This window comes from Ornithorhynchus anatinus, chromosome X1 (genome assembly GCF_004115215.2).
Source record: "Ornithorhynchus anatinus isolate Pmale09 chromosome X1, mOrnAna1.pri.v4, whole genome shotgun sequence".
NCBI lineage: Eukaryota > Metazoa > Chordata > Mammalia > Monotremata > Ornithorhynchidae > Ornithorhynchus > Ornithorhynchus anatinus.
Genome location: NC_041749.1, coordinates 114,529,577 through 114,551,492, shown reverse-complemented (window position 1 = coordinate 114,551,492; position 21,916 = coordinate 114,529,577). Strand labels below are relative to the sequence as shown.

Sequence of the window (21,916 nt, the reverse complement as noted above, 5' to 3'; positions counted from 1 at the left end):
GGCGGTCGATTCTGTTCATCTCCCTGCATTTGCTCCAAGCCACCCACCCCGGGACAGGGCGGTCAGCTGGGTGCAAGTAAGGAAATGGCACAGGCAGGACCCTGGCCCGGCCAGCTGTTGTCTCAAACCGTCCTCCACAGGTCTTCGCTCCGGCCCCAACCCCCGGGACCCCCAGGAGAGGGGAGCTGGTCAGAATAGAAGCCTCCATAGTGTGAGTGGAGCAGACCATCGTCTTTTCCCACCCAGTGGGGGACATTAATAAGGTGAGCCGGGGACCCTTTTGGAGAAACAGCAGGGCTTAGTAGAAAGAGCGTGGACCTGGGAGTTGAAATGTGGATTTGAATTCTGGTTCGGCCAATTCGATTAAATCGTATTAATTGGCGCTTACCGTGTGTGGAGCACTGTACTAAGCGCTTGGGAGAGTACAATACAACAATAAGGCACATTTCCTGCCCACAAAGAGCTTGCTGTGTGACCTTGGGCAAGTCACTTCATTGTTCTAGGCCTCGGGTCCCTCAGCTGTAAAATGGTGATTCGATACCTGCTCTCCCTCCCACTTGGACTTTGAGCCCTGTGTAGGTCAGGGATTGGATCCGTTCTGCTTACTTTATATCCAACCCCGTGCTTTGTCCAAAACTTGGTATATAGAAAGAGCTCAGCAAATACCACAGTTCTCATTATTTTTATGAATAGCCTTCCCTGAGCTGCTTCAGCCCAATGCTCCTCAAGGGAAGGGATCTTGTTTTTCATTTTTGTTTGTGGCCCAAGCCTCTAGGACAGTGCTGTGTACACAGTAGGCCTTGCCCAGTACAGTCGATACTAGTGCGGGTGATGGCCTCCCGTGAGGCATCCACACTCTCCGGACAGGTGGCGTTTAGCTTGGCTGAGGCCTTTTTTCCTCTACACGAGCCCCTCGTAGGAAATCAGACTCCCATGTTTCTCATTCATTCACATTAAGAAATGAGTGCTTACTGGGTGCAGAGCACTGTACTAAATGCTTGGGAGAGCGCAGCAATAGACATTTCCTTCCCACTATGAGTTTACAGTCTAGAATGGGGGAGACAGACATTAATATAAATAAATTACAGATGTGTACATAAGTGCTGTGGGGCTGGGAGGGGGGAGAACAAAGGGAGCAAGTCAGGGTGATGCAGAAGGGAGATGGGGGGTTTAGGGAAGGCCTCTTGGAGGAGGTGCGCTTGTAATAAGGCTTTGAAGGAGGGGAGAGTAATTGGCGGATTTGAGGAGGGAGGGCGTTCCAGGCCAGAGGCAGAACAGGGGGCGAGGGGTTGGTGGTGAGACAGATGGAGGCACAGTGAAAAAGTTAGCATTAGAGGAGCAAAGTGTGCAGGCTGGGTTATAGTGGGAATAGTGAGGTGAAGTAATAATAATGTTGGTATTTGTTAAGCGCTTACTATGTGCAGAGCACTGTTCTAAGCGTTGGGGTAGACACAGGGGAATCAGGTTGTCCCACGTGGGGCTCACAGTCTTAATCCCCATTTTACAGATGAGGTAACAGGCACAGAGAAGTGAAGTGACTCGCCCACAGTCACACAGCTAACAAGTGGCAGAGCCGGGATTCGAACCCATGACCTCTGACTCCAAAGCCCGTGTTCTTTCCACTGAACCACGCTGAAATAGGAGGGGGGAAGGCGATTGGATGCTTTAAAGCCAACAGTGAGGAGTTTTTGTTTGATGTGAAGGTGGATGGGCAACCACTGGAGTTTTTTGAGGAGCGGGGTGACACGTCCTGAACGTTTTTGTAGAAAAATGATCTGGAAAGCAGAGTGAAATAGAGACTGGAGTGGGGAGAGGCAGGAGGCTGGGAGGTCAGCAAGGAGGCTGATGCAGTAATCCACGCGAGATGGGATTAGTGTCGTAGCAGTTTGGGTGGAGGGGAATGGGTGGTTTAGCGATGTGGTGAAGGTGGGACTGATGGGATTTAGTAATGAATATGTGGGTTGAATGAGAGAGAGGAGTCAAGGAAAATACCAAGGTTACCGGCTTGGGAGACAGGAAGGATGGAGGTACCGTCTACAGTGATGGGAAAGACGGGGGGAGAACAGGGTTTGGGTGGGAAGATGAGCTCTGTTTTGGGCGTGTTAAGTTTGAGATGACGGGAGGACATCCGAGTAGAGATGTCTTGAAGGCAAGAGGAAATGCGAGACTGCGGAGAGGGAGAGAGATCGGAGCTGGAGATAGAGATTTTGGGTATCGTCCGCGTAGAGGGGGTAGTTGAAGCCATGGGAGCGCAGGAGTTCTCCAAGGGAGTGGGTGTAGATGGAGAATAGAAGGGGACTCAGAACTGAACTTCGTGGGCCCCCCCTCCCCTCCCCAGTTAGGGGGTGGGAGGCAGAGGAGGAGCCCGTGAAGGAGACTGAGAATGAAGGGCCAGAGAGAGATGAGGGGAACCAAGAGAATTAGTGAAACCAAGGTTGGATGACGTATCCAGGAGACGGGGGTGGTCCACAGCGTCGAAGGCAGCCGAGAGGTCGAGGAGGATTAGGATGGAGTAGAGGCCGTTGGATTTGGCGAGGAGGAGATCACTGGTGACCTTTGAGGGGACGGTTTCTGTGGAGTGAAGGGGACAGAAGCCAGGTCGGAGAGGGTCAAGAAGAGAATTAGAGGAAAGGAATCTGAGGCAGCCGGTGTAGATGACTCGCTCAAGGAGCTTGGAGAGGAATGGTAGGAGGGAGATGGGGCGATAACTGGAGGGAGCTGTGGGGTCAAGGGCGGGTTTTTTTAGGATAGGGGAGACGTGGGCATATTTGCAAGCAGTGGGGAAGAAACCATTGGAGAGCGAACAGTTGAAGACGGCTGTTAAGGAGTGAAGGAAGGGGGGCAAGAGTTTCGATAAGGTGCGAAGGAAAGGGGTCGGATGCACGGGAGGAGGGGGGTGGATATTGAGAGGAGGCAGGAGATCGCATCTAGAGATGCAGCTGGAAAGGAAGGGAGATTGGAAGAGGGGACCGGAATGGGGAGGGACTGAGAAGGGGCAAGGGAGATCTTTAGGGAGCTCACGCCCGATAGTGTCAATTTTCTTAATAAAGTAGGTGGCCAGGTCCTTCCCAGACCTCTAAATCTCGGTTGCCGCCACAAGTAATAAATGGAGGAGGCGTGCACATTGCTTCTCACACCATCACCCTTGAGACTAAATGGTCTGGAGAGGTTCCAGAGCATCTGGAGGCAGTGTGACCTAATGGAAAACCTGGGACTGGGAGTCAGGAGAACCCAGGTTCTTGTTCCAGCTCTGGCACTGGCCTGCTGCGTGACCGTGGGCAAGTCACTTAATAACTGGGGTATCTGTGAAGCGCTCACTGGGGGCCGAGTGCTGGGGTCAAAGCAAGGTCGGTCATTGGATCAGACCCAGTCCCTGTCCCACAGGGGGCTCACAGTCTAGGGTGGGAGGAGAAAAGGTGTCTTATCCCCATTTTACAGGTGAGGAAACTGAGGCACAGAGAAATGACGTGACCTGCCCAAGGTCACACAACAGGCCAGTGGTGCAGCTGGGTTTAGAACCTAGGTCTTGACTTCCAGTCCTGTGCTCTTTCCACTAGGCCACCCTAACAATAATAATAATGATAATGGTATTTAAGTGCTTATTACGTGCAAGGCGCTGTACTAAGCGCTAGGGTGGATGCGAACTTGTGAGGTTGGACACAGTCCCTGTCCAATGTGGGGCTCCCGGTCTCAATCCCCATTTTACAGATGAGGTAACAGAGACCCAAAGAAGTGAAGTGACTTACCCAAGGTCACACAGCCGACAAGCGGCAGAGTCGGGATTGGAACCTGTGACCTTCTGACTCCCAGCCCCGGGCTCTATCCACTATGCCAGAGGCCTAGACACCTCTTTGCCCCTCAGTTTCCTCATGTATAAAATGGGGATAAAACACCTGCTCTCCCCACCTCTTAGAATGTAAATCCTCTGTGGAAGAGGGACTGATGCCATCGTGATTATCTGCACCTACTCTAGCCTCAGCAGTGTTGTGGCCCATCAGTGCTTAGTAAATAGCATAACTAGTAATTAATCGCTTATCTCTGCTGTCCCCTCTCCCCCAGCACCATAAGAAGCAGCATGGCTCAGTGGAAAGAGCCCGGGCTTGGGAGTCAGAGGTCATGGGATCGAATCCCGGCTCTGCCACCTGTCTGCTGTGAGGTGGTGGGCAAGTCACTTAACTTCTCTGTGCCTCAGTGACCCCATCTGTAAAATGGGGATTAAGACGGTGAGCCTCACGTGGGACAACCTGATGACCCTGTATCTACCCCAGCGCTTAGAACAGTGCTCTGCACCTAGTAAGCGCTTAACAAATACCAGCATTATTATTATTATAAACTTCTCTGTGCCTCAGTTCCCTCATCTGTAAAATGCCATCATTATTAAGTGCTTCCCACTTAAAGGGCAGAGGTGGGGGAGGGTATAGGCCCGCCACAGCTTTAAGAGCAGGTAGTTCTTTTTCGAGAAGCAGTGGAAAGAGCACGGGCTGGGGAGCCAGAGGCCGTGGGTTCGAATCCCAGCCGTGTGACTGTGGGCAAGTCACTTTACTTCTCTCTGCCTCAGTTCCCTCATCTGTAAATTGGGGATGAAGACGGTGAGCCTCACGTGGGGCAACCTGATTACCCTGTATCTACCCCAGCGCTTCGAATAGTGCTGTGCACAGAGTAAGCGCTTAACAAATACCAACATTATTACTATTAGTTGGGTGGGACCCCTTTGGCTTTTTGCTCTTAATCTTAGAATCTTAAATCTTGCCTGCACCACAGGAGCTTCAGGCTGGCCAGGAAAATCCAGGAATGCGGTTCAACTGCCAAGCCTCTGGGGAGGACCACACCTAAACCTGGTTCTTCTAATGAATGGTCCTCCCCTGGCGGGCTCCTCCAGGATCAAAGCAGCAGATCTTTAATCAGGCGAGCAGGTTACATATTAACCCGACACGAGTTCCCTTCCCCTTCTCACCTCCAGGTTTTTCCCCCTTCACCCACTCTGCCCCTGGAGCTGAGGCTCAGTGGAAAGATCACGGGCTTAGGTGTCAGAGGTCACGGGTTCTAATCCCGAGTCCGCCACCGCCCTCGACTCTCTCCCATGCTCCCATGCCCCGCCGCCCAGCACGAGTGAGTTTTGACTTGTAGCCGATTGCCTTCTACTTGCTAGCCACTGGCCGAGCTAGGAATGGAATGGATAGGCCTCTGCTTGACTCTCCCATAGTCGAGACTGGTAGAGTACTGGGAACTCTCCAGGTGCGACCCGGAGAGGTGCACGGCAAATTACCTAGCCGTAATTTAAGTCCCCCTGTAGACTTGTAAGCTCCCTGTGGGCAGAGAGTGTGTCTACCAACTCTGTTGTATAGTACTCCCCCAAGCATTTAGTACAGTACTCTGCATGTGGTAAGTGCTCAATCAATACCATTGATTGACTGATCATGCTTGAACACGAAGGACAGTGATCTATATCTCTAATCCCAGCTCTGCCACTTGTCAGCTGTGTGACTGTGGGCAAGTCACTTAACTTCTCCGGGCCTCAGTTACCTCCTCTGTACAATGGGGATGAAGACTGTGAGCCTCATGTGGGACAACCCGATGACCTCGTGTCTACCCCAGCGCTTAGAACAGTGCTTGGCGCATAGCGCTTAACAAATACCATCATCATCCTCATCTGTGACCTCTGGGCATTTGGTATTTGCCCCACAGCACTTATGTACATATCTATAAATTAGACATTATTCATTCATTCATCACTTGCATTTATCGAGTGCTTACTGTGTGCAGAGCCCTGTACTAAGCGCTTAGGAGACTACAACATAATAAACAGACACATTCCCTGCCTACGATGAGCTTACGGTCTAGAGGAGGGAGACGGACATTAATATAAGTATAAAAATATACACATAAGGGCTATGGACCTGAGGGAGAGATGAATGCTCTGCACACAGTAAGCACTCAATAAATATGACTGAATAAGGGTCTCGCCCTCTAGACTGTAAACTCATGGCGGGCAGGGAATGTGTCTACCAGCTGTTATCCTCTCCCAGGGGCTTTGTACACAGTAAGTGCAATCAATACCATGGGTGGATGGGTGGATTCCCCTCTAGACTGTAAGCTCATTGTGGGCAGGGAATGGGTCTGCCAACTTGGTTGTAATGTACTCCCCCAAGGGCTTAGTATAGTGTCCCACACACAGTAAGCGCTCAAAAAATACCACTGATTGATTTGAGAAGCAAGCGTGGCTCAGAGGAAAGAACGTGGGCTTTAGAGTCGGATCACAGGTTCGAATCCCAGCTCCGCCACTTGTCAGCTGTGTGACTGTGGACAAGTCACTTCACTTCTCTGGGCCTCAGTGACCTCATCTGTAAAACAAGGATGAAGACCGTGAGCCTCACGTGGGACAACCTGATTGCCCTGTATCTACCCCAGCGCTTAGAACAGTGCTCTGCACATAGTAAATGCTTAATGAATACCAACATTATTATTAAGTGCTCGGAATGGACAATTAGGCAACAGACAGAGACAACCCTTGCCCAGTGACGGGCTCACGGTCTAAGCAGTGTAGCTCAGGGGAAAGAGCAAGGGCTTGGGAGTCAGAGGTCATGGGTTCGAATCCCGGCTCCGCCACTTGGCAGCTGTGTGACTGTGGGCAAGTCACTTCACTTCTCGGTGCCTCAGTTCCTTCAACTGTAAAATGGGGATGAAGACTGAGCCTCATGTGCGACAACCTGATGACTCTGTATCTACTCCAGTGCTCTAAACATAGTAAGTGCTTAACAAATACCACCATTATTATTAAATGGGAGAGATGGGCAGCTAAGCAAAAGAGAACGGAACAAAAACAAGACAGCTGTGAGCCCCACGTGGGGCAACCTCATCACCCTGGATCCTCCCCAGCTCTTAGAAGGGTGCTTGGCATATAGTAAGCGCTTAACAAAGGCCATCACCCTTCTTCTTATTAGGTCCTCTTTAGGGAGGGCTTTTGGGGGGGGTGGGAGCAAATAGGCCCAGCACCCGCTCTGTAAGGATTGACAGGGGCGATGCTTTTCCGAGGGTGCTCAGCTCATCCACCTCAACCAGATGGGCCAGGTTTCATTTCCAACGGGGGGGGGGAGGGACAGAATCCGGAGGGGGGAGAGGGGAGGCCAGTAGGTAGGGAGACAGGCCTTTCCAGGGCAGAGTGCTGACCCTGGTTAAGGGACAATTGTTTTGCTATTGCTCCCTGCTCGAGAGATGCAAAACGATTGCTATTGTTTTTGTCTGTCTCCCCCGATTAGACTGTAAGCCCGTCAATGGGCAGGGATTGTCTCTGTTGCCGAATTGTCCATTCCAAGCGCTTAGAACAGTGCTCTGCTAGAGAAGCAGCGTGGCTCAGTGGAAAGAGCACGGGATTTGGAGTCAGAGATCATGGGTTCGAATGCCAGCTCTGGCGCTTGTCAGCTGTGTGACTTTGGGCAAGTCACTTCACTTCTCTGTGCCTCAGTTACCTCATCTGTAAAATGGGGATCAAGACTGTGAGCCCCACGTGGGACAACCTGATTCCCTTGTGTCTACCCCAGCGCTCAGAACAGTGCTCTGCACATAGTAAGCGCTTAACAAATACCAACATTATTAGTAAGCGCTCAATAAATACTATTGAATGAATGAATGAATAAGGGAGGCCGGCGGGCGGCAGCGGCGGCAATGCCCCCTAGTGGGCAGAGCGAACCATCACACCATTTAACAGTGACGGCATTTGTCCCCGCGCTTACTCTGGACCAAGCGCTGGCGAGGACACAAGGCCATCGGGTGGTCCACGGGGCTCCCCGTCTTCACCCCCATTTTGCAGATGGGGTCACTGAGGCGCGAAGCGACTTGCCCAGAGTCACACGGCCGCCGGGGGCAGCTTGGCTTAACGGAAAGAGCCCGGGCTTGGGAGTCAGAGGTCGTGGGATCCAATCCCAGCTCCGCCACTTGTCTGCTGTGTGACCTCGGACAGGTCACTTCTCTGTGCCTCAGTTACCTCATCTGTAAAAATGGGGATTTAAAAAAAGAATGGGAGCCCCACGTGGGACAATCTGATGACCCTGTATCTCCCCCAGCGCTTAGAACAGTGCCCTGCACATAGTAAGCACTTAAATACCATCGCTATTATTAAGTGGCTGAGCCGGGATGGGAACCCATGACCTCTGACTCCCAAGTCCCGGCTCGTTCCACTGAGCGACGCACCATCTCCCCACCCCCCGGAAAGGCACAGACCTTTATTAACACCGCAGATCACTGTTTCTACGGCGGAGTTAGGACCCCGCCGGGCAACAGGGTAGGATTAACACGGAGCCTAAACTTGGCAAGGTACCAGACCCATTCTTGGGGTGGGGGTAGGTCTGTGAGGTTGGCAGGGTCATGCACCAAAAAGGCTCCGGGGGATTTTTCTCCCCAGCTAGACGGCATCCAAGTGGAAAGAGCATGGGGCTGGCAGTCAAAGGATAATAATAATAATGAGCGGATCTGTTTGCATTGGAGAAGCAGCGCGGCTTAGTGGCAAGAGCACAGGCTTGGGAGTCAGAGGTTGTGGGTCCTCATCCCGGCCCCGCCACTTAACAGCCGTGTGACTTCGGGCAAGTCGCTTAACTTCTCTGCGCTTCGGTCCCCTCATCTGTAAAATGGGGATGAAGACTGTGAGCCCCACGTGGGACAATCTGATTACCTCGTATCCACCCCAGTGCTTAGAACAGTGCTCGGCACATAGTAACCGCTTAACGAATACCGTCATTATTATTACTAAAGGATCTGAGTTCTACTCCCTGCTCGGCCACCGACCCGCTGCGTGACCTCGGCTGAGTCACTTCTCTAACGCCTCAGTCTCCTCATCCGTAAAACGAGATCAGATCCCCGCTCTCCCTCCCTCTTAGTCCGCGAACCCCGAGTGGGGCAGGGATTGTGCCCAGTGATAGGAAGAATTGTGCTACTGAGCTCTGGGATCATTACAATTCAGTCAGACCTGATCCTGTCCCACAAGGAGTTCCCAGTCTGAGGCTGGGAGGGAGAACAATTATTTAATCCCTGTTTCCCAGATGAGGAAACTGGGGGCTGGAGAAGCGAAGTACCTTTCCCAAGGTCACCCGGCAGGCAAGTGGCAGGGCTGGGATTAGAAGTCAGGTCCCCCGACTCCCAATCTTGCATTCTTTCCACTAGCCCCACATTGATTAACCTGCATCTCCTCCAGCGCTTAGCACAGTAATGGCACGTAGGAAGCGATCGATGAATACCGCGGAGAAAGAAATAACTCCGGACAGGACACGGTAAGCGCTTAATAAATACTATTATCACTGCTTAGCCCTTCACTGGGAACTGGCTCAGGGCCTACCTTTAAAAGATGAGGCAAAGCTCCGAAGAGGTGCAGCAGACAGGATTACGGGGATCGGAAGGGAGGATTTTTGAGGAAAGGTGACGGGAATCGGTCGGTTAGCCCGGAAGACAGAGACTGAGGAGTGGTCCGACGAACCTGCGGATGGGTAAGCGGTTACAAAGCGAGAGGCTGATGGGTTCTCCGACTTCCCGGAGGAAACGGGCAGAAAGTTCAGCGGCGTATGTGGACATCCAGAAGAATGTCTTCCCGGGAAAAAAGGATTATTATTTATTATTATAATGGTATTTGTTAAGCGGCTACTATGTGCTGAACTCAGTTCTAAGCGCTGGGGAAGATAGGAGATAATCAGGTCAGACAGAGTCCCTGTCCCACATAGGACTCAGGAAGGAAGTTAATAAATAATAATAATACTGTTGGTATTTGTTAAGCACTTACTATGTGCCAAGCACTGTTCGAAGCGCTGGGGCAGATCTAAGATAATCAGGTTGGACACAGTCCCTGTCCCAAGTTGTGGGACCTGTCACCGGAGATCTTTAAAAATAGGATCGACATCATCTAGGATGGTTTGGGTGGAGATCGGTTTTCTTCCAGAAGGAGTCAGGTGCGGTTCACCTGAAGCTTAGCGGGGACCACTAAGGATAGGGATGAGAGACTGGGATGGGAAAGAAATCCCCAAGGGAAATCAAAGGCATTTTAATTTTTATTAAATATACTCTCTTGGCACAAATCTTAAAATATAGAAACATTATATATAAACAAAGTGTCTTCACTGCATCAAAATATAACTCCAGACTAATAAAAGCAATCAAAATCGACACACGGAGGGCGGTAACACATCTTTACAAAAGGCATTTAACAGTGTTTGTGCTCTGTGCATAGGCCAGCTAGGTGGGCAACAAATGTCAAGTCCCTGCATCGCATGGCATTCAGAGGAGGACCGGGCAATGGAGAGTTGAGTGTTCAGAACTGCAGCATGGGGAAACACCCCGGGAACAAGGATACCTGCTTCAAAAGCTCTTGAAAGGTCCTGGGGACCCCTTCCAGGCAAGAAATCCCTATTTTCTACAAATTCTCATACTTCTCACACGCACACACGCTTTCTCGCTCCATTCTAAACTCATTAACTCCAAGACGCCAGATATCGGGTATCTGTCCTCGCCCCTTAAGCTGCCCCCGGTCAAACTTCCTCAGTTACCAAGCACACGGGAATTGATCCAAGAGAGCACACACCCAGCCCCGGCTCAGCACTGTCAACAGGGAGGAGGCCCACCACGCTTCCTCGGGAACATCGGAATTGGGCGTGGCGGGCTTCTCCAAGGCGGGAATTACTCTTTTTCCCCACCTGTCCCTTCCCTCCACGTTTGCCCCAAACACCTTCTGGAGTTTCACCCTTATAGCCCTGGAGGATCGAAAAAGTTGATTAGGTTTCAACTCTCCAGAGTCGCACGTTTGCTTCAGGCTAGGTCGGGCAGAAGCCCTTTCTTTGATCCCACCCCCACGGGCTCAAGGTAGCCCCTGGAAATCCAAAGCTCCCAAGGACAGGTGGGAGGGGGGAGGCTCAGCTGCCCAGTGTTCGCCAAAGAAAGGGTCCAGAGAATGTGTCTGTTATACTGTTGTACTCTACTCTCCCACGCGCTTACACAGTGCTCCGCACACATTTAGCGCTCAATAATCGACTGATGGCGGCTGGGTGACCTGGGTCACTAAGGTATTTCCAAACCAAGAGGCTCACTATTCCCCCCTCCCAAGATGCCTCTCTTGCCCTCCTTCCTCTCTTACCACGGCACCACCTTAACAGCCCTAGGTCAGTCCAGTGCTCCGCACACAGTAAGGACTCGGAAAATACCACTGCTTGATTGAATGACGGGTTGGTAACTGAGGAAAGTGGCTCTTCCTGACGGTTGGTGGGAGAGTTATGGATGAGAACTGAGGAGAGAGGAGGTGTGCCCTGTTAAACCCCAGGTCCCGGGTCCGTGACTCCTGCTCTAGATTCAGGCCCTCTAGTTTCACAGAGCGTAGCAGACGCAAACTCTCACGCAGCCTGGAGATCCCCCCCTATAGAACGACACCTTGCTGGGCTCTACCGACGGCACTTTTCCGAGGCAGGACAGCTGCGGGACCCTAGGTCCGAGAGACGTCCCCGTAACCACCTGCGGGCGGCTCCGCCGTCAACCCTCCCGTGCGACACAGGTTACTTGACGGTTCCTGAAGGTCCAAGCGGATGGCGGCGCGGAGTCTTTGGCTGGCGATGTGTTCGAGCCAGGGGCAGGCAACGAGCCCCCGTGCCAAATCCAGGGGGAAGAGAGGCCAGGTGGATGGCAGCGAGCCCGGAGAACAGGGACAGAGGTGGATGCCACAGCGTGGCCCTTGCTTACAAACATGTAGGCTGTTCTAGACCACCGGGAAGGGGGGCAGGTGGGGGAGCCCCCTCTTCGGGGAGGCACAAGCCTGTTTCCGCCCCCTCGCCGCAGGCAGCACTGGGATTCCGGGACCCGGGTGGATGCATGCGAGCAAAGAATGCAGAGAAAGCTTTTCATCATGCCCACAAGCCAGAAATAGGGCAAGGAAAAAAAAATCTATTGAAAGAGGGCTACAAGATCCACACACAATCCCAGTTATTTTAACAAGACCGTCTGTTGTGCAAAGGACAAAAATTACACACCACATGAACTATCTACCAGATTAAAGTCATCAGGTCATTGGCACGACTAGAACCCCCTCCCTACTCGGGGAAAATGTTGGATTACTAAAAACAAGTTGGGAAAAATCAGCCTAGCTGTAAATTACATTGTGATTCTTCTAGTCGCCGGGAGGGGAGAAAAGACTCCACACCCCAGACTTCCGGACCCCTCAGCGGGACCCGGTTCCGGTTCTCCATCTCGGTGGCTGTGGGCAGAGGGCCCCTAAGAGACCCCGATTCCGGGACAAGCCTGCACACCCTGACCTAACTCCAGCTCCTTTTGCTCGTCAGGTCTAAGAAACCTTGTTGCTCACTGCTGGGGGGAGGTCTGATCTGTGCCACCAGAGTGGAAGGGGTGAAAACTCCCATTATCGACAGAAACCCTAACGCTCCACAGGTCGCTTTCCAAAGGTGCTTCGCAAGGGCCTAAAACTAGATATTGTGGTCTGCTAATTTCGGATTGCGAACTCCCTGAGGGGCGGGGGTTGGGGGTTGTCTACTTCCCACCCTCATCTTCCCCCTCCTGGCACTTCGTACAGTGCTCGGCACACAGTAGGCGCTTAATACATACTCCTCCTCCTACTCAGCAGCTAAGGCGGGGCTGGAGGTAGCTCACTGGCGACAGACCACCCTTTCCTGTCTTCTGGTCCCATATTTCCATCTCCTTCCTCTCCCGGGATGTGCAGCCTTTGCCTCTGGGATTGGCGCCCGTTCATCCGGGGCAGGGGAACCAGGGGCCCGGAGCCTTCCTTCACCCCACTCCGCACACAGCACCCCACTCAGACTCCGGAGCTTCGCCAGTACACGGGAATACCTAGAGCCTCCGGGTCGAACGTCCTCGGCCAAGGTCACGCGGGTCCGATGACCAGAGACCGGGGAACCGCCGTCTTGTTCGCCCCCCAACTCTTTGGCTTGAAAGCAGACTCGAGACTGTGAGCTCGTTGTGGGCGGGGAATGTGTCTACCGCCTCTGGTGTGTTGTCTTCTCCCAAGCGCTTAGTACAGTGCTCTGCACACAGTAAGCGCTCAATAAATACCACAGACCGCAAGAACAACAGAGATCCGGGAGTTCAACATCGCCAACCGTACGGTGATCTTCCTGCTACGCTAACGAAAGTGATGATATCGATTTTAAACTCGGAAAAAGATATGGTTTCAACACCTATGTCTGCCTTCCTCCTGCTTAGTCTCGTTCAGTCCTTTCCAGTTTAGCAGCAGCCCTCCAGGAGGGGAGAAAAATCTCCCGCTTCCAGGTTCTCCCTCTAATCGGGCAGGGGGTACGCCTGGGACACGCAGGATCCGGGGGGTTCCTCCCCTCCTCTTTGGGTTCCAAGTTTAATTTGGGGAGATTCTGTGAATTTCCAAAAAACAACAAAACTACACTCAAAAGCACATAGACTCTTAGAGTACCTTACTAGGTGGATGTCACCCCGCTAGCCAACTGAACACAACGGCATGCAGCTAGTCCTGCTTTTTCTGCCTCTAGGTTTCGTTCGCCACCGGGGAAGATATGGCACCGGAACATCCTAATGATGAGCAGCAGCAGAACTGCTCCCGGTAACGTTGCCTACGGCCAGGCTCGGCCCATTCGAATCCCAAGCCTACACTGTGTAGGCCTCTAGAAAGCTGAGTTTCTGGAAGCCGGGGCTCTAGGGAGATCTCAGGGGCCTCAGCTAAAACAGATGCCACGTAAATACATTCTAGATGTGACAAAGGTCCGGTGACACTCGATTATTTTTGCAGACTACTTAGTAGCGGTTAGTACCAAATTGAGGGTTAGTTGGCAGCATCCCTCTTTAAACTGCTGAAGTCTTAATTTCGTAAACGGAGGCATTTTTATCTGGAAATGCTTCCCAGGAAAACCAACTGGATAGCGATTCTGGAAATGAGTCTTAATTTCGTAAACGGAGGCATTTTTGTCTGGAAATGCTTCCCAGGAAAACCAACTGGATAGCGATTCTGGAAATGAGTCTTGCACTCCGAGCCCCTCTGGCCCAGAAAGTGAAGTACACACTCTCTCTCTTTCTCTCACAAAAAAACAACAAAAAAACCACACACAAACAAAAAAAAAGCCCACACATACACGAGATGGCCCCACACAAAGAGAGATCCACAAAAGAGCGTGTGGGGTACTTTTTGACCAGACAAAAATGATTTCAAGGCGGGTAAGGGCAAACCACACTTCCACGGCTCTCCGCTGTCTACAAACCAGAATGGGATCCAGGAGGAGCCAAAACGGGTATCGTGGGGCCCTGGAGGGTCGGAGTCGATCCGGGCGGCCCGGACGGCTCGCCGGACTGGGCCGAAACGGCCACGGGCCGTGGCGGGCCCTTTGGTCTCCTAGTGCTAATCATTGAGTCTGGGGACAGGCTGATGGCAGCAAGTCCCAGACCTCAGGCCACTGTCATTTCGGATCCCATTTGGGGATCAGCTTTTGACAAATTCAAATAAAACTCTGACAATATATTATTTCATATCCTCTCTATTCAGGCAGCCAGCAAACTCCCAAACTTCCCTATGGGAAATATTGCACTTCAGAGGGGGTTTCAAACGGACAGGCACTGAGTGCCGTCTACCGTAAACCCCCGTCGAGCAGGCGGTGCAGACAGCGATCCTCTGACACCCTCCCTCTTCCTCCTCCAGGCTCATTTCAGAAGCGCTCTCCGCTCCGCTAAACCAGGAGAACCGGAGCGTATAAGGAGGGGACTGGGAAATCCCAAGCAGTTCAAGAACACAAGGATGCTACCCACAGCTCAGAGGTTACCTGCTTCTCAGCTAGAAGAACCTGGTGTTAGAGAAGATCCGTTCCAGGTACAGATAACTGAAAACTGGATCATGAAAAAAAATAATAATAATAATACAAAATCAATTAATGAGGGAGAACACTAATGAGTGGGAGAGTATTAGCTTTTTCTACACAGACACATTTGATTCTCTAAATACTTTGGAGCACCGGAGTATTAGACGACTAGCTCTCGTTACCGCTTCTTCCCTGTAGTTTACGGAGAAGAATCTGCATTAGGTCAAAAGTGGTAAAGCTGATTCCCACTGCAATTGGCCCTTTAACCCAGTTCATGCTCAGTCCCTTGTACAAGCCTTGGATGAATCCCTCTTCCTTGACGATCTCCTTTAAGGTGCAGAGAATGGTGCCGTACGTGTGACCCGTGACTCCTGCCGTCTGCATTCGCCGACGAACCACATCCAGAGGGTAAGAAGCCGACTGGCCAATTAGACCGGCGCAGGCCCCGAAAAACATCCGCTCGAAGGGATACGGCTGGGACCGTCCACTGTGTTCTAAGGAGGAAGGAGGAAACCCGGTGAAAAACAATGCCGCATCTTACTCGGCACCTGGACGCAACTATAAAGCGGGCCTGGTGCCTCGGGGCATTCCAGGGCTCTTTCCCAAGCTGACACACTCGGGCAAGTGTTGGTCTCAGTTTACCTCTGTGGTCACGAGGGATCCTTCCTACTTTCGGGCGGGGGGAGGGATTCCATTCGAACCCTTTGGCTGAAAGCCAGTGGAGAGGGGCGGGGGTGGGTGGGGCTCAACCTAACTCACTGCCCTCAAATGCCAAAGAGGCAAACAGTAAACTCTCAGTAAATACCACTCCCTGACTGATGGATCGATCACGCCAGGCCCCCGGAGAGCGCGAGTGAGGGCTCTCTGGGCTCTCTCCGCTGGCTCTGTGAGCCTTCGGACTTCTCAGGGCCTCACGGCTCCGGTCCTTCAGGCAAATCATCACTTCTACAGAATACATTTGGGCTTCAAAGGCAGGAAAGGTCCCATTCGCCATTTCGTTCGGAGATCCAGCTCACAAGGCGTTTCATTGTTTTAAACAACCCGATTCCGATCAGGGTCAGACCAAGCCGCAGATGAGCCTCAGTGCGGAGGTTCAGCAGCAGGAGAGTGAGAAGGCTCAAGGGGAGCCCCCCGGTTTCAGGGTCCGAGGGATGTACACCACCCCTTACTCTTCTCTCCCACCGACCGCGCCAACGGGAGCCTCTATTTACCTCGGTGAAATTTCTTCAGGGACTCGTAAGTGAAAAAACTAAGGCCGGCATACGGTATAACGCCCAGGACTGTTGGTGCGAAGCCCCTGTATAAGGTCTTTAAGCCTTCTTCCCGGGACATTCGGATAAAGACGTGAAAGATGTTTCCATACCTGTGAGAAGATAGAATATGTTTATCGTGAGGGGAGGGAGGGAAGGCATGGCCTAGCAGAAAGAAGACGGGACTGGGAGTCGGGAGATCCGGGTTCTAATCCCAGCTCTGTCCCTGCTCTGCTGTGACGCTCTGAGCAAGTCACAACTTAATAATAATTAATAATAATAATAATTATGGTATTCATTAAGCGCTTACTATGTGCCAGGCATTGTACTGACAGCTGGGGTAGATATGAGCAAATCGGGTTGGACACAGTCCCTGTCCCACATAGGGCTCACAGCCTTGACCCCCATTTTGCAGTTGAGGGAACTGAGGCCCAGAGAAGTGAAATGACTCGCCCCAGGTCACGCAGCAGACAAGTGACTGAGCCGGGATTAGAACCCACGACCTTCTGACTCCCAGGCCCGTGCTCTCTCCACTATGCCATGCTGCTTCTCTGGGTCTCATAATACTGATAATAATAATGATGATGACATTTGTTAAGCGCTTACTATGTGCCAAGCACTGTTCTAAGCGCTGGAGTGGACACAAGGTGATCAGGTTGTCCCATGTAGGGCTCACAGTCTCCACCCCCTTTTACAGATAGGTAACCGAGGCACAGAGAAGTGAAGTGATTCGCCCAAGGTCACACAGCAGACAAGCGGTGGAGTTGGTATAGCGGAGACGAGGCAGACTGTGGGACAGGATTGCATCCGATCTCTTAACCGTTCATCTCCACCAGCGCTCAGCAAGTGCCACGATGGTTCGTTATTTTTCGTGACCCGCAGATGCCGACACTCGGCCCACGGATGACACTTCCCTAACAGGTTACCCCTAAGTAAGGAGAGGGCTAAGTACAGTGGTCTGCACACAGTAAGCGCTCAGTAAATACCGTGGATTGACTGATTGCCCACTCAGTTGATCAAAACTGTCCTGCACTCAGTAGGCGCTTCATAAATAACATTAATTGATCAACTGATCATCCCGCTAGGGCAGCACGTGCTTGATGCTGAAGCTTCCCTTCCATTAACCAACTCCCCTTTCCAAGGATTTTCAAATGTGGTGCATTCTGAGCAGCAGCGTAGCCTAGTGGGAAGAGCACAGGCCCGGGAGTCAGAGGAGCCCGAGTCCTAATCCCGACTCTGTCGCGTGTCTGCTGTGGGACCCTGGGCAAGTCACTTACCTTCTCTGCACCTCAGTTACCTCATCTGTAAAATGGGGATTAAATCCTACTCTCTCCTTAGACTGTGAGCCCATGTGGGACAGGGACTATGTCCAACCTGATTAACTTGTATCTACCCCATCACTTAGAACAGTGTTTGACACACAGTAAGCGCTGAACAAGTACCATTATTATTATTATTATAATTAGTAGCAGAGCTTGACTTTGTGGAAAGAGCACCGGCCTGGGAGTCGGAGGACCTGGGTTCTAATCCCAGCTCCGCCACTTTGCGAGCTGCGTGACTTGGGCAAGGTGATTAACCACTCTGGGCCTCAGTTTCCTCAGCTGTAAAATGGGGATAAGATCCCTACTCTCCCTCCTGTTTAGACAGTGAGTCCTATGTGGCTCCAGGAGCTGTGTCCGCTATGACTCTGGGTACCGTATCTACTCCAAAGATCATTATTATGACCTGCTTTGCCATCCCAAGCCTCACTAGCCCAGGGCTTTGTCGACCTCCGTCACCCTTGTAATTCAAGTCTGATCAGACAAGAGCCCCTTGAGGGACGGGGTCTGTGTCTAATTCCCACCTGTGCACTCGTTCCCAGTGCTCACTACGGTGCTCTGCACATTATTATTATTATTATGGTATCGTGGTATTTGTTAAGCGCTTACTATGTGCCCAGGCACTGTACTGAGCGCTGGGGTGGATCCAAGCAAATCGGGTCGGACGCTGTCCTCGTCCCGCATGGGCTCAGACTCTTAGTCCCTTTTTTCCAGACGAGGTAACTGAGGCCCAGAGAAGCGAAACAGCTTGCCCAAGGTCACCCAGCAGACAAGCGGCAGAGCCGGGATTAGAACCCAGGTCCTTCTGACTCTCAGGCCCCTGCTCTATCCACTAGGCCATGTTGCTTCTCAGACTCTTACCCCTGCCCGTTCCATAACCCCGGCAGATATGCTGATTTCTGGGAATTCAGATTCTAAACCAAGCCTTTACGATCCCTGATCCCCATGTTACAGGGGTGGCCCGGCAGGTCATTCATTCATTCATTCAATAGTATTTATTGAGCGCTTACTATGTGCAGAGCACTGTACTAAGCGCTTGGAATCTTTCTGGTACGCCAGTCTCTGATCTTGGTTGGCCTCCATCAACAGAGTTACTTTCCCTGCTCTTCGCTGACAGTTTCCATTCCATTCCCAGAGTTCTGCTCCAGAGTCCTAAGCCACCACCCCAGGCCCCCTTGCCACTCTCTTCTGCCCACCCCTATTGTGGGGCAGCGTGGCTCAGTGGAAAGAGCCCGGGCTTGGGAGTCAGAGGTCACGGGTTCTATTCCCGGCTCCGCCGCTTGCCGGCTGTGTGACTTTGGGCAGGTCGCTTCACTTCTTGGTTTCTCAGTGACCTCATCTGGAAAATGGGGATGAAAACCATAAGCCTCCCTGTGGGACAATCTGATCACCTTGTATCCCCCCAGCGCTTAGCATGGCCTAGGGGCAAGAACCCAGGCTTGGGAGTCAGAGGTCATGGGTTCGAATCCCAGCTCTGCCACTTGTCTGCTGTGTGACCTTGGGCAAGTCACTTCACTTCTCTGTGCCTCAGTGTTTTTTGTCCATCTGTCTTCCCCGATTAGATCATAAGCCCATCAATGGGCAGGGATTGTCTCTATCTGTTGCCGAATTGTACATTCCAAGCACTTAGTAATTTGTTCTGCAATAGTAAGCGCTCAATAAATACTATTGAATGAATGAATGAATAAAAGGGGGATGGAGACTGTGAGCCCCATGTGGGACAACCTGATTATCTTGTATCTACCCCAGCGCTTACAACAGTGGTTGGCACAGAGTATGCGCTTAACAAGTACCATAATTATTATTATTATAGTAAGCGCTTAACAAATACCACCTATTATTCCCACTCAGGCAGCAAGAGATATTGAGGGAAGCGTGGATGGCAGCCCAGGAATCAGTAGCAGCAAGGTATTTGGAAAGAGCGTAACCTAGTGGAAAGAGCACGGGCCCAGGAGTCAGAGGACCTGGGTTCTAATGCCGGCTCTGCCGCTTGTCTGCTGGGTGACCTTGGGCAAGTCACTTCACTTCTCTGTGCCTTGGTTACCTCACCTGTAAAATGGGGATTAAAACTGTGAGCCCCACGTGGGACATGGACTGTGTCCAACCTGATTACCTTGTATTTACCCCAGCGCTTAGAACAGTGCCTGGCACAGAGTAAGTGCTTAACAAATACCACTCTTTAAAAAAAAAAAAGTGGCACCAGCACAGGCAGCGATGGCTGGCCTTCAAAAGCCGAATGACTCCTCAAATTTTTCCACTCATGAGCAGGAAGTGAACTGTGTGGATTGTCGAGGTGGGGTCACCATGAGTAGCTACCAGGACAGGCCAGCAAAGGATCGGTCTCTATCCTCCAGCACACTGGGACGGCGTTCACACACCCTTCAGACGGAAGACGGGGTCTGATCCGTGGCCATTAGTCTGCTACTCAGTGATGGAAAAGATATTTGAAAGAAACTATTCTAACACCGGCTGGTTATATCTTGATTTGACCTAGGGGTAGGCAGGCTGATGAAGATTTTGTACTTTAAATTAAAAAGAGGGTATTTGTTTTTATTATTATTGTGGTATTTGTTACGCGCTTACTATGCACCAAGCACTGTTCTAAGCGCTGGGGTAGATACAAGGTAATCAGTTTGTCCCATGTGGGGCTCACAGTCTTAATCCCCATTTTACAGATGAGGTAACTAAGGCACAGGGAAGTTAAGTGGCTTGCCCCAGGTCACACAGCAGACAAGTAGAGGAGCCAGGATTAGAACTCACGTCCTTGGACTGCCAAGCCCGTGCTCTTTCCACTAAGCCACGCTGCTTCCCTGTTTCAACTGATTACTCTTACTGATTACTGATTAATATTAAGCACATTCTTCTTCGCAAGGCTGGCTTTGCCTGCCCTTTCTTCTGTGATTTCTTTTACTGTCTCCCCCTGAAGACTGTAAACTCCTTTTGGTCAGAGACCCCAAGCATTTAGTACAGTATTCTGCACACAGTAAGCGCTCAATAAATACCACTGACTGATTGGCCTGAGGACCCAGTCACTGCTGCAAACCCAGCCATGCCACCTCACCTCAGCAGGTATGTATTTAATTTTCTTTTACGGGATTTGTTAAACGCTTACTACGTGCCGGGCACTGTCCTTAAGCGCTGGAGTAGGTACAAGCTAATCAGGTTGGACCCAGTCCACGTCCCACGTGGGACTCAGAGTCGAAATCCCCATTTTCCAGATGAGGTAACTGAGGCCCAGAGAAATGAAGTGACTTGCCCAAGGTCCCACGGCAGACAAGTGGTGGAGCCGAGATTAGACCCCCAGGTCCTTCTGACTCCCGGGTCTGTGCTCTATCCACTAGGCCACGCTTTTGGCTGATATATTTATTCCCTTCTCTCCGTCTTCCGCCGTACGCTAATCAATTTATGCCTAGTATCTTCCCCATTAGATCGTGAGCTCCTTTTCACGTGTTTTCCCAGTGCTTCCAGTGCCTAGAGCAGTGTTCTGCACAGAGGGAGTGTTCAATAAATACAGTCCCGCTTCCTCCGCGGCCCTCTCGAAGCGCTTAACAGAGTGCTCTGTACGCAGTAAGCACTCACTAAATACAATTAAACGAACGGACAGGGCGGCCGACAACGTCGCCGACGGCCCTCGGCCCCTCGTTTCCCAGACGCGGGAACGACAGCCAATCACCAGGGTTGCCACCCAGATCTGCCTTTGGAACTCACATTTCCTTCGGGGTGACGGCCATCCGGGCTCTGACCAGATCCAGGGGGTACGTTAATGAAGCGGCAGTCGTACCCGCCAGCGCGCCGGCCAGGAGTCTTGGCCAAGGGGGTAAAGCTCTGAATCAGAGGCAAGGTGAAAGAAAGACACAAACCAAACAATCAGCACGGGAGCGGGGAAAGGACAGAAGACCCAGTTATTGTTTCCAGGGCTAGAGCTGACTGGCTGTTCCAACTGGGAACCCGGCCTGCTTAGATCCGCTAAAGGCTGGGGGGCTCAAGGGCAGTTTGCTTCACCCACGGGACCATTCCAGTAGGAAGAGTCGCTCTCTGGGCCTTCACCCTGCCCACGGTGGCTTTCCTCGGCCGCGGTGACGGCTGCAGAGCCCCGCTCAACCACCCCTCGACGACGTGTGGGGTTCCCCTCTAGGCCGTCAGCTCCTTGCCGCCAGGGAACACGCCTATCGACCCTGTTCTACTGTCCTCTCCCAACCGCTTAAGGCCGGCGCTCTGCCCACAGAAAGCGCTCAATAAATACCACCAACTGACTGATTGATCTCCCCAGCCCTGAAAAAGAAACCCAGACGTCCCCGCAACCGACAGTGTGGAGATCTCAAAATGCCTTGGAAAAAGGCATCCTCTGATGACTGGACCTTGGGTTTCGGTTTCATCCCTCCCGGAAAATCTGATTTTCAGGAAAGCTGGGCCTCACCCCCTCTGCATGGCTGTCCACTGCCACCTGTGCTGCTAGACGCCCCCGCCAGGCCCCACCTGCCGCCTCGGCCCGCCCCACGCTTGTAAATAGAGAGGAAAGGGGGAACACCCCTCTGCCTTA

At 51.9% G+C, this 21,916-nt stretch overlaps 1 protein-coding gene across 2 annotated transcripts in view; it reads right to left on the bottom strand.

The window, feature by feature from the left end:
- Positions 1-10,015: 10,015 nt before the first annotated feature.
- Positions 10,016-21,916, bottom strand: part of SLC25A42 (solute carrier family 25 member 42) — a 61,923-nt gene continuing 50,022 nt past the window's right edge. For both annotated transcript variants that reach the window (XM_039910105.1, XM_039910106.1), the window contains 3 exons: positions 21,085-21,201; positions 16,019-16,170; positions 10,016-15,301 (listed from right to left, as the gene is read on the bottom strand). In XM_039910105.1, the coding sequence (XP_039766039.1) occupies positions 14,976-15,301; positions 16,019-16,170; positions 21,085-21,201 (595 nt within the window). In that variant the 3' untranslated portion in view covers positions 10,016-14,975. The remainder of the gene's footprint in view (positions 15,302-16,018; positions 16,171-21,084; positions 21,202-21,916) is intronic.